At 41.9% G+C, this 12,228-nt stretch overlaps 1 protein-coding gene across 1 annotated transcript; it reads left to right on the forward strand.

Moving 5' to 3' along the window:
* Positions 1–3,843: 3,843 nt before the first annotated feature.
* slc14a2 (solute carrier family 14 member 2) lies at positions 3,844–8,324 on the forward strand. Its single transcript, XM_070964873.1, has 10 exons — positions 3,844–3,930; positions 4,429–4,500; positions 4,612–4,780; positions 5,437–5,626; positions 5,894–6,022; positions 6,293–6,485; positions 6,970–7,117; positions 7,353–7,487; positions 7,655–7,704; positions 7,790–8,324. The coding sequence occupies exons 1-10, from the start codon at positions 3,907–3,909 to the stop codon at positions 8,117–8,119; spliced, it is 1,440 nt and encodes a 479-aa protein (XP_070820974.1). The 5' UTR covers positions 3,844–3,906; the 3' UTR covers positions 8,120–8,324.
* Positions 8,325–12,228: the final 3,904 nt, after the last annotated feature.

Raw genomic sequence — 12,228 nt, forward strand, 5'->3', positions numbered from 1 at the left:
TGTGCTGTGCCAGATGCAGACGCAGACATACGGAACAGATAAAAAATAGTTAAAATGTTTAAAAAAAAAAAAAAAAAAAAGATTAAATGTAAGACAATAAAGCAAGTAAACAAATAACAACACCAGTAACACAAAGGAAAGCACACAGGTTCACAGAGTTGTTCGCATTTCCACAGTAATGCCCAATTTTAAGAGATGAGGCATCATTAAACGTTCCTCTTAAGAAACAAAAGGCTGCCACACCACATCACATTTCACAATGAATCCCCACACTGTGTTTCTTATCTTTTCTATTCTGAGAAAAATTTTCTGACCTCATAAATCCACCTGCCAAAGGTGGGTGGGTGGTCACAATTTGAATGTTTTCACATGAACACGGAGCTACGTTAGCATGAAGTCATTGAAGCAGTACTGGTGCGGCTGGTGTGGATTTAGACTGTTCAAAAATACAAAGAATTCAATGAAATGAACATTGTGTCATGTTTGCAGGGAAAGACAGATTTAAACGTCGGTCTACATAAATCCAGCATGTGAAACCACAACCCTTTTATAATCCAGACTATTTCAGAATTTAGCTTTTTAAGGAGAAATATCTTGTTAAAAGTCAAATGTTGTTCTGTCTAGTGTTATGTAACCAGTGGCTTCATGGTTATGCAAGATGATGATGAATCTGATTAAGCACATGGGCATGGCATCTTTTCAAAGAGGAAGAGATAAAACACGGCCTACTGCCTTACTCTGCATTTACACAATGTTTATTTAGCTGCACTGCCTGTATTAAATAAGCCAACACATCAGTAACAATCAGAGTCACGTCACTTCTTTCATAAAACTCACTGCATTATTTGAATAAACGATTTGCTGATCCAAAAAGGGCAGACAAGTTGGAACCAGCTGCTGACAGGGAGCGACTCTGAAACGACCGGTCCTGGAAACATGCGGTGTGTTCTGTTTGCACACATATTTCTCATCGTGCCAGTTTGTTCTTCATTCCTTTCTGAGTGAGTCTTAAATAAGAGAAACGTCTTTTTGGCCACCATCATCATCTTTTTCAGGCCACTCCTCTTCCTCCCTCAGATGACGAGATGTCTGCAGGAGCAATCAATGCTGCTCATCAGCTCTGGAGCTAAGCTGTAATTGCGTTTAACAACAATACACACGTGTGTGTGTGTGTGTGTGTGTGTGTGTGTGTGTGTGTGTGTGTGTGTGTGTGTGTGTGTGTGTGTGTGTGTGTGTGTGTGTGTGCTGTTTATGATAATTTGATTTGGATATCATCTGATAATGATGAATTAGTGCAGCAGAATAAACAATATTTATATAACTCTGCCACCCACAGGAACTGAAACAGAGCGGAGGAAAGTATCAAAGTACGTTGACAGAAGTACTTTGCTTAAGTACAATTCTGAGGTACTTTACTTTCCATTTATATCCATTTGATGTAACCTTATACTGCTACTTTATACTCCTCTACATTTCAGGGGTAAATGCATGAAAGCTAATAAAATACAATGCATTGTTTAAGATTAAATTGGTGCTTTGCAACATTTGTGACCCTTTACAAAAAGTTTCAGTTTCACCAAAGAAGTATTTCCCCTAAAAGGGTAAAAGTAAACAACAACAACAACAACAATTAGAGAGAAGTGCAGGAGTAAATAAAAATCTGTGCTGCAGAACTTTTTTTCCCCCTTCGTCTCCCATTAATCACAATCTCAAGACCCCTCAGATTTATCTGGTGACCCACTGGAGGGGCCCAGACCTTAAGTTGAGAACCACTCTGTTAGGATGTGTCTTTTCCCAGTGTTTCTTCCCTTCCCTTTTCCCTGGCGTTATTTGTCTGTTGGTCTGTCTCCCCTGTCTGTCTGAGAGTGGGCGGTCCTTTCCCCATGCACCGTGGTGACCTAATTACCTGCACACCTGAGGCGTGTTGGAGCTGATTGCTGGCTGCATTTAAGGGAGGCTCTCTGGTCTTGTGGTTGCCAGTTTGTCCTGATCTCAACCGTGTGTACGTCCTGTTGCAGTGTGAGTAACTTCTAAGTAAAGCCCTTTTGTCGGTTCTGCCCTGGTGTTTTGTCCTGGAACTTATCCAGTGGATTTTTGTGTTGCCCTTTCTGGACTTATGCTTTGTTCTGCTCTTCCCTTTCAGTGTGCTCAGTCCCGCTCGGTGTGCCTATCAGCCTCAGTTCCAGCGTGGTGTTTTTGGTTATTTCCACTCAGTTTGAGTGCGCTTTTTGTTCCTCCTTTTGTAAATAAATCTAGTTTGTGTTTTGTGACATTGTCTCAGTTTTTGTTCTGCACCTTGAGTCCTGAAATATTATTACCGAGGAAAATCCTCACACACTCGACTAAACTTCCAAACTGTATGTAAAGCAGTTAAGCTCCACCTCCATCAGCTTAGACAATGACATGCTGCATACACACTGATGGATCAGAATTAAACTTTTGATGCTTTTGTGCATTTTCCTGATAATTCCCTCTACTTTAATTAGTGTGAGTCAAACTTAAATGCAAGGCCTTTACTTGTAACAGGCTATTTTTCTGTTTTCTATTTTTCATGTTTTTTCTATACATGGCTCACTCTGACCTCTCCCAACATCACTGCAGTGTCATTCTTGACATACAGTACATTTTTTAACTGTCTCACTTCTTTTGTATGCATGCAGTGTGGCAGCAGGAAATGCAGGATATGCAGTGAAGATTTCTGAAATGTGACAGGCTTGCACAATGCTCTCATCATATGTGAGAGCACTGTGTCTAGTCAGCCATTGGCACATGTCCCATCAAGTCACTGTTGCTGCAAACAATCTTTTAAAACAGTCTCTCTCTGATCATTTGGCCTAGATTTATGTGTATATATTTTTTCTCTTTATTTCAAGCATGATTATCCTGATTCCTATTAAACATTTAATCAAAGGTCTAATATTCTCATGATGTTGGTTTTTGATAAACTTTATGTTGTGTTTGAAATAAACATTGAAATGGCATTTACTGAATCGATAAAGAAGTCTCAAAATCAGACATTTTGTCTTGTCATAGCAGAGAAACACGTGTTACAATTAACATTAAGGATGCTTTATTGAGTCAGGACCCAAAATTAATGATCAATAATTAATAATTCAGCCAAAAATGGTGAAAAATATCCATCACAGTTTCCTTAAAGCCAAAGTGATGTTTTCTAATTGCTTATTTCTGCTGACCACCCAAAAAAGCAAATCTTCAAAATCCTCAAGCCAGAGATAGAAATATTTGGAATATACAGCTAGAAATATTGAAGATGGGCAGTTTAACAGCAGAGACATCATCTTCTTTTATTTCATACCTTCTTCCTCCTTGTCCAAATCTGTTGCACCCGCAACCCAACTCGATCGTCGACAGTTCCATCAGAGCTTCAGGTGTGTCATGCAGCTAATGCAGCCTCTGCCGCTAGTCTCAAGCAGAGATGAGGAGCTTTTAACACGTGGCTCCCTCTGGAGCGACAGAAAGCTGCAGTGCTCTGCAAGCCATGTGAAATAAAATGGGTGAAATTCCCCTTTAAGTTACCCCTTCAGCACTAGTGTGGGGTCAGGTGCAGAGCAGGTGTGGGAGTCCTGATCTGTGACACAGACATGCTTCAGTCTCTGCAGCACATTGCACAACAAACACTCTGACTTCACCTGACCTCATCTTCACATCAGTAAAGTTGTCAATGTAGGAGAAAAATTTTGTGTCAGGGTGTGTGTCAAGAGAGAACTGCGGGTGACAAAGATTATCACTGTAGCCTGCCAGTGATTCCTGCAGAGATTGAGCAAAGGGAGAGAAAAGGTGGGGTTTTCTCTGCCGTCTCCTGCTATAAAAGCCTTCAGTGGAAATATCTGTTGCACAGCTCGAGAGAAGCTGGCAACCCGTGCAACCTGTGCTATTCTGGGACATATGCAGGGATCACACTGCACAAAGGTAGGAGCGCTTGTAACTGTTTGTTAAAGCCCCCGAAGTCCAGCAGGACAGTAAAACATGGCTAAACTTTAACAAATATGCGCCTATTGATCGAATGAACTAATATTTAAAGAAGATTGTAGTTATGAACTTTGGTAAGTAGATTATTCCTTTATCTGAGAGCATTGATTCTGCATAACTCAAATTCAATTTACACAAATCATTGACCATAGTGGAGCAATATATTGTCATTTTGAATAAATGATAATTAATATTTAAAGGCTTGCTCTCTGTTGTGGTTGAATCTTCTCTGTTCTGTGACAGCCATTTAAGTATTTTTTCTTTTTGAACTGAATGGGGTTTGATTTCACATTGTTTTGTGAGTTGATAGAATGCAGTCAATATTTATTTAATTAAAAATATGTTACACAAATATACTGTATGCATTTTGTATTATTATAGTAAGTAGTAGTAAAATTATTGTGCTGCTGAGTGATGCCTTCTCTTCACATCTCTTAGGATATTCAGAAGAATATCATCTGCTCCACTTCTGCTGCTTTGGACACCACCTCTCCTGCCTCCACCTTCACTGTAAGCCAGTTTAGACGCACAGTATAAAGTCAGACGCTAGGTGTATTTTTTGCATGGTCGAAACAGTTATTAAACTCTCTAATTAATGTCTAAACATAATGGTCAATGAAGGAACTTCAGCCCCTGATGGCGCACCCCGACCGCCCGTCTGAGCATGAAAACTCTCAGGAGGACAGGAAGGAGAAGGACCCCACATCCCTGCAGAGGTCCAGGGCCTGCTTCCTCAAGGGACTCTCCTACTTCTCTGGAGACATGGAGGTGTTTGGAAAATGGATGGGAAGTAAGTCAACACTAATGTTTACAATGAAAAAAATCCACCCCGACCCACACAAGGGCCGTTCATCACTGGTTAATGGAAATTACGTAGTTATGAAATCACATGATATTATAAATAACTTGATGGTTATACTTACTGCGCTCTCATCTGGTATACAGATTTGAGTGTGGATAACAGTGTCGCTGTGTGATTATTAGAACAGCTATGATAAATAACTGCAAGCACTGAATGTACTGTGCGACATCTACGGACAAACAAGCGTGTTACATTGACAGACTCATGGCAAGCCAGGCTTTAGATCAACAATGTGCAACACGTTCCCTGTAAAAATATATGTTTCTTTGTTTCAGTAGGACGACCTGTGATCCCTCGTTGTCCATAGGATATGGCGTCTGTGACCTTGAATAATCACATTTTGAAACAGATATACCTACTGTCATTGTTTATCTCAGAGTCCGAGGCTCCACTTCACACTGTGTCTTTTGGCAGTCTTAAAATAATATAAAGACTCCTTTGCACAGAGTTTTGTCTCGCCCATGGCTGCACAGCAGTGAGCCCGAGAAGACTACAACTTGCACAGCATTCACTGTGGGAAGCCTATTAGGCAGTACTGGGAAAATGTCAACGCTTTCTGTTTGCTCTCTCTCTCCATCCTCCAGAGCAGTTTTTCTTGCTGCAGTTGCTGGACTGGGTCTTGCGTGGAGCTGCTCAGGTGATGTTTGTCAACAATCCTCTGAGTGGCCTCATCATTTTTGGGGGCCTCATCCTGCAGAACTACTGGTTGGCTCTCAACGGCTTTGTGGGAACACTCTTTGCCACCATTTCTGCCCTCATTCTGCAACAGAACAGGTTTGAACACTCAATTATTTCGAGACAAAAATGACGATAATTAATAAATCAAACAGTAATTAGATGTTTCTGTGTTTAGTTTGATGTGCATCATCATTTACAGCCCCGATACCACACCCGACAGTGTGCATACCAAACTTATTTTTGTACTCACAATGGATGAATGATATATTTTTGGCAGAAGAAGCTAAAATGGTCATAAAAGATGATTTTAAACTGTGTTACTCAGCAGAAAAATCTCCACTTATTCAAATAACTTTCCCTCAGGGGTGCAATAGCTGCAGGACTGTATGGTTACAATGGCATCCTGGTGGGTCTGCTGATGGCTGTGTTCTCCAAAAAAGGAGACTGGTACTGGTGGCTCCTGCTACCCAACATCTTCATGTCCATGATGTGGTAAGCAATTAGATTGAACAATGGTTAAACAAAACTGTAGATTCATATCATAGGAAATGAAAGGTAGATGTAAGAAAGTTGAGGTTAAAACTAAACCACAACACATAAAACTCAGCATACTGTTGTATGGATGTCACAGCTCAGCCTCGAGATAAAGATCCAGATCCAACAAACCAATAATTTAATTACATCGGTTATGTGGTTAGAACAGGTATGACAGTCACATGCCATTAAATTCAGTACGGGTGATGCTGTGTGTTTGCCTTGCAGCCCGATTGTGTCCAGTGCCCTGGCATCGATTAACAGTCGCTGGGATCTGCCAGTGTTCACCCTGCCCTTCAACATCCTGGTGTGTCTCCACATGGTCGCCACCGGCCACTACAACCAGCACTTCCCCCAAGTCCTCATTCAGCCTCGTTCAGAGATGGCCAACATCACCTGGGCTGAAATTGATGTAGCCAAGGTCAGTGACAGGCCAGGTTTTGTCTATGTACACAATCTGTCTTAACATAACTCTCTGTGTGTTGACATGCTGAACATCAGCATCAAGGTCAGATGTTTCACCTGTGATGACATTTGAGCAACAGATTCCTCACATTTTACAGTGTCAGCACCTGTCGTCTGTTCATTGACTTCTGACACAACAGAAACAGTCAAATGCAACAAAATAAATGACTTGTTACCTGCAAGGTGCTTGAGCTGCTGGCACGTTGTCAGTTACTCTGGCCAGTAGACCTCTGCTCAGGTTAGCTACGTTGTTTCCTAAATACATGGTATGTCAGCTGTTATGTGCAGTTGCATCAACGCTAACAAGGGAGTGACAGCGAGGTCAATCAGTCAATCAATCAAGCAGTCAATCAGAGGCAAGATGAGAAAAAAGCCTGTGTGATGTGAACCATACCTGTCGTGCATCTACAACTATTTTTTAACTTTCTGTACCTCCCCAGCTATTCATGGCAGTGCCTGTTGGAATTGGCCAGGTATACGGCTGTGACAACCCTTGGACAGGAGGAATCTTCATCATCTCACTCTTCATCTCCTCCCCTATCACCTGCGCTCATGCCGTCCTGGGATCTGCCGTGGGCATGGTTTCTGGTGAGAGGACCAGACACTATCTTTGCAGTCATTCTGTCTCACCTCAATGAACCACACGACTTATTTTTGCCTCCTTACATGGTTACAGAATGAGTTCAAGCCACAGTCAATATGTTCCAACTCCAAGATGACCTCAAAAATACCCGTTAATGGTGCAACATAAGCAGGATTAAGATAATCCAAACCTAAACTGAATTTGGCGCTTCCTTAACGGCTGTGTTTTAACATTTTGCAGGTCTGGCTCTGGCTGCTCCTTTTGGAGACATTTACTTTGGCCTCTGGGGATACAACTGCGTCTTAGCCTGCATTGCCATCGGAGGAATGTTTTACGCTCTTACTTGGCAGGTACACCTGCTTGCCATCACATGTGGTGAGTGGACACCCAGAAGAACACCGCGTAAAAACACTCCCTGGAAATGATGTCATATCTGGTCACACCCTGCAGCATTGGCAGAGAGTGACAAGATATTTGTAATCCATGTTCACAGCATCCACATTAATATTATCTCACGGTATCTCTCTCTTCCTCCTCTGCAGCTTTTTTCTGTGCATACCTCAGCTCTGCCATTGCCCATATCATGTCCAGGGTAATTACACAATTTCTCCTATTTATATTTAAGATCATGATAAACACACTTTATTACCTGAATATGACGTATTTTCTTTTTACAGTTTGGCCTGCCAGCCTGCACATGGCCTTTCTGTCTCTCGGCCCTCACTTTCCTCCTCTTAACCACGGAGACCAATAGGATCTTCAAGCTGCCGCTGGCCAAAGTCACCTACCCTGAGAAAAACCTGAGCTTCTTCTGGAAGATGAAGAAGCAGGAGAAAATGGAGAAGGCCGAGGAAGCGAGGAAAGAGAGGGAGGAGCAGCAGAAAGCCATTGAAGACGAAGTGATTCTGAATGAGAAAGAGAAACTGAGGCTCGAGTTGGACAGAATTGAGCAAGGGAGAGTAGCAAGTGAGGTGTCAGAGAGGCAAAATGATGAGACACTTGTCTAAGACCAAGCACAGCAGGGTACTGACAAAGAAATCAGACCCAGTGGTTCAAACGGGCTCACTATTGCTGATTCTGTTTAATGGCTACATTTCTGCAGAGACACAGAGAGATGATACGCTAATGGCGTTTATATTCTTTCAGAGCATTTGTATATTTTCCTATAAGTTGATAACTTGCTGGCAATTCTCTCTGAGTCCAGATGATGTCTTACTGGGTGATGACATGTTGAACTGAATAGTTCTGTAAAACTCTGTTTGTAAATTAAATAAATATTTTTTTAATAAATTATTTTCTATATTCAATGTTGTCCAAAAGCACTATGCTGCTCTCGATATATGTGCTGTATATGATTGTGCTCACTGTCTCCCTGATTTCTAGTCAAATGACATAACTTCCTGTTACTGACATCTGACCGCCACAAAATACAGAAACACACAAAAATGACTTTTGAAAATGAAAACCCTCTGGCATTGTGACTTAGCTGTGACAAAACAACTCAACTGAATTCAGATATGAGATATTCAAAAATAATCTGTGAAGCCTCTGTTGGTCTGATCAGCTTCTTGTCTTTGAGACACTTACACAGGTTGCATGTCATTTAGTTACAATGCACAGCCATTTGTCCGAAATGGACAGAGGAAGACACACGAGATCAGTTCTGCAAATGATAAACATAAAACCTTAATTAAACATTGCTGTTATGATCGTGCTGTATGTGTGGACGTGTTTTCTTATTCCTTGTTGGCCATGAACAAACCACACAAGCTTCATCACCGGAAGAAATGCAAAGAATGGTTTGTTTGAGTCCATTGCTGTGAAAGTTTATCTCAGGTGCCTTTAAGCTAAACAAGACTAATGCAAAACCTAAATCCACTTTGGGCTCTAGTGAAACTTGCATCTGGAACATCTGTCTGTGCGACTTACTTTACTGTAAACTGTCACCACACACATTTAATTAACCAAGTTACTGAAAGTTACTTCTGTTAGGATCTGCTAATCTGTCCGTCACTAGTGTGATTGATGTTTACACTAACTATGATGTGCTGGCAGCCTTTATGCTAAACTTAGCTAACTCCTAGCTCTAAAAGGACAGAGTGGTACAGTGTTGACCCTCTCTGTATGTGCATTTCCAGTGGTGTATGAATAACACACCAACGTCTTAACTCATTGTGTTATTGCAACACATTTTTTTGATTTATGTGTGTCCTTTAACGTCATCCACTTGGCGCACAAATGTCATGGAGGAAAAAGTTTGTGCTACTGCTCATATTTTTGCATTTTGAAACCATGGCTTTAGTTAATGAAATAAATTATGACTTCTAATATGCAAGAATTCGTTGATTTTCATTCTTTAAACTTGCTGGAGCAGTGCACTAAAGATCAGTTACAGTATCCTCAGCATGGTGCGATAAAAACAGCTAAGCTAACAGTCGCTATGTAGCTTCTGCTACAAGAATGGGAAACACCAGATGATCTCGCCACTATTGTTTACTATTGTTTGCATTGCTCATTCATGGCAGAGCACAATTATACATGAAAACAACAATTCAAATGATATCATGTCGCCATAGGGCGGCACAGTGGGGCAGCAGGTAGTGCACGTGCCTCACAGCAAGAAGGTTGCTGGTTTGATCCCCGGGTCAGGCGGGGCCTTTCTGTGTGAAGTTTGCATGTTCTTCCCGTGCATGCGTGGGTTCTCTCGGGCACTCCGGCTTCCTCCCACAGACCAAAAACATGTTCATTAGGTTAATTGGTGACTCTAAATTGTCCTTAGGTGTGAGTGTGAGCGTGAATGGTTGTTTGTCATGTTGCCCTGCAATCAGCTGGTGACCGGTTCAGGGTGTACCCCCTGGAAGTTATTGCAGCTAGAGGGGGGTAAAGGGGGCATGATGACACTGAAAAGCAACCAAAAGAAACGCACACATGTGGGAGCCTATCCCAGCTGTCATTGAGTGAAGGGCAGGGTACACCCTGAACCGGTCACCAGTCGATTGCAGGGCAACATGACAAACAACCATTCACGCTCACACTCACACTCACCTAAGGACAATTTAGAATCACCAATTAACCTAATGAGCATGTTTTGGTCTGTGGGAGGAAGCCGGAGCACCCGGAGAGAACCCACGCATGCACGGGAAGAACCATTACCTTGATTTCTGTGGTATAGACATTGGGATAATGTCAGTACACAACTTAATATAGGTGTAGTGCTTTTTGGACATTTTACAGCACAGTATGGCGCAGCAGGTAGTGCGCGTGCCTCACAGCAAGAAGGTTGCCAGTTCGATCCCCAGGCGGGGCCTTTCTGTGCGAAGTCTGCATGTTCTTCATGTGCATGCGTGGGTTCTCTCCGGTACATTAGGTGAATTGGTGACTCTAAAATTGTGTGTGAGCGTGAATGGTCTTGTGTGTTGCCCTGCGATCAACTGGCGACTGGTCCAGGGTGTACCCCGCCTCTCGCCCATCGACAGCTGGGATAGGCTCCAGCCTCCCCCCGCAACCCCGAAAGGGATAGGCGGTATAGTAACTGCTGGATGGATGGATTATGCCTTTAAATTTAGAGGTACAGTATAGGCCTATATGCTCAGCAACAGCATTGCTAACCCTTCCATTTGAGCCGTTCTTCACCTTGTCACATGGAAAGAACACAAAACATTGTTCACAGACCTTCTACTGACTTTCATTCAAGTTAATAACACCCATCTGGTTCCGCAAGATAGGTGAGCAAATGTGACTTTCAGAATACACACTGGCACGTTCCACTGATCCACAGATTGCAAAAGAGGTCTTTATTAGTCTCTCTGGTCCCATGATTCTGCTTTGGTGGCACAATGTCTTGCAGCATTCCAGCGTTTGAATGAAGCGTGCGGTTACTGGTTTGGATGGGTGTGCGCTGTGCTTGGACAATTAAATAATGTACTGTCATCCAAGGGTCAGAGTGTTCAGAAGATCAGAGCTTTAATTGACAGAGGGCGTTGGTACCGCTGACTATAAAGCTGTCAGTCAAAACGTGTCGTTAAAGCCACAGTTACATACCAAGGTTTGGTAGTAAGGCAAAGTAATACATTCTTCTTATTATTATTGTTCTATTAATCATTCACCTGTCAGCACAAAAAAATGGGTGGATGTTTCTGACAGGTATTGTGGGTTATTGCTGACCCTTTCGCTAAAGGAATTTCCTTGTTGACACCTCGCTAAAAGCACAAGCAATATAGCTCAAATGTTAGGATGCATCTGCTCAGTTTAGCTATATTGTAACCTGCATACATGATAAGTACTTTGCTTCACACAGGGTAAAGTAATTTACTTGAAGTAATACCCAGCAGTTACTGAGAAGGGTTTTGCATTGATTGATTGATGTGTACATGAGGTCAGACGTGACCTTGCTTTTGCTTCTGTCCCATCTTTTCCTGTTCTGCTTGCTGCTCACTCTTATTTTACTGTTCAAGTTGAAAGCTTCATGAGGTGAGATTGGCTGAGTCTATTTATTTCCATAGTTTATGGAAGATGTACGAAGCATTTAACACGATTACTGTTTCTTTATGTTTGCATTTAGAAGATATACAAGACAACAAAGTTCAAGGGCATAAGGTTTAGTCATTTTAAATAAAGTGAAATGTTTTCTAAGGCTGGATGGAGGAAGTTTTTCAGGGTGTGTATGTCTCATTCATGGGCCAATAAGCATGTGGCACATGATGCCAGGAAATGTTCTGCACCTGAGTCGATTGGGCAACAGGCCCATTAAATGGTTTTGCCATTAACATCCCTCTATTCTCTTTCTTCCAGTCCATTAACTAACAAGTTTTGGGTTAAAGTTTTGTTTCTGGCTTCCACACATTTACACTTACAGTATCCACACCCAATCATTAACTATAATGGGTGGGAGACTACAGCACAAATTCTCAGGTGCAAGCCGGACAAGCTGGTACCCTTCAGCTTGGAAACTCATTGATTTTGCATTTCAGTGAACTTATACAAAGCTGCTCTGACTCTGGTAATGTGACATCAAAAAATGTTAGAACTAAATTGGTCATTTCACCTTTTAGCTCTTCTTGAAGGGTTAATAAATGTGGGTGTATTTATAAAATAAAATCCTTTCACATTACCATAA

The sequence above is a fragment of the Chaetodon trifascialis genome, chromosome 6 (assembly GCF_039877785.1).
Source record: "Chaetodon trifascialis isolate fChaTrf1 chromosome 6, fChaTrf1.hap1, whole genome shotgun sequence".
NCBI classification, from domain to species: Eukaryota; Metazoa; Chordata; class Actinopteri; order Chaetodontiformes; family Chaetodontidae; genus Chaetodon; species Chaetodon trifascialis.

Bases quoted from the DNA above. Each gene is read 5' to 3' on its own strand.
- slc14a2 (XM_070964873.1), top strand. From the start codon at position 3,907: ATGCAGGGATCACACTGCACAAAG. The intron at 5,627-5,893 runs GTTTGAACACTC...ACTTTCCCTCAG, and splicing joins CTCATTCTGCAACAGAACAG to GGGTGCAATAGCTGCAGGAC. The intron at 7,488-7,654 runs GTGAGTGGACAC...CCTCCTCTGCAG, and splicing joins CCTGCTTGCCATCACATGTG to CTTTTTTCTGTGCATACCTC.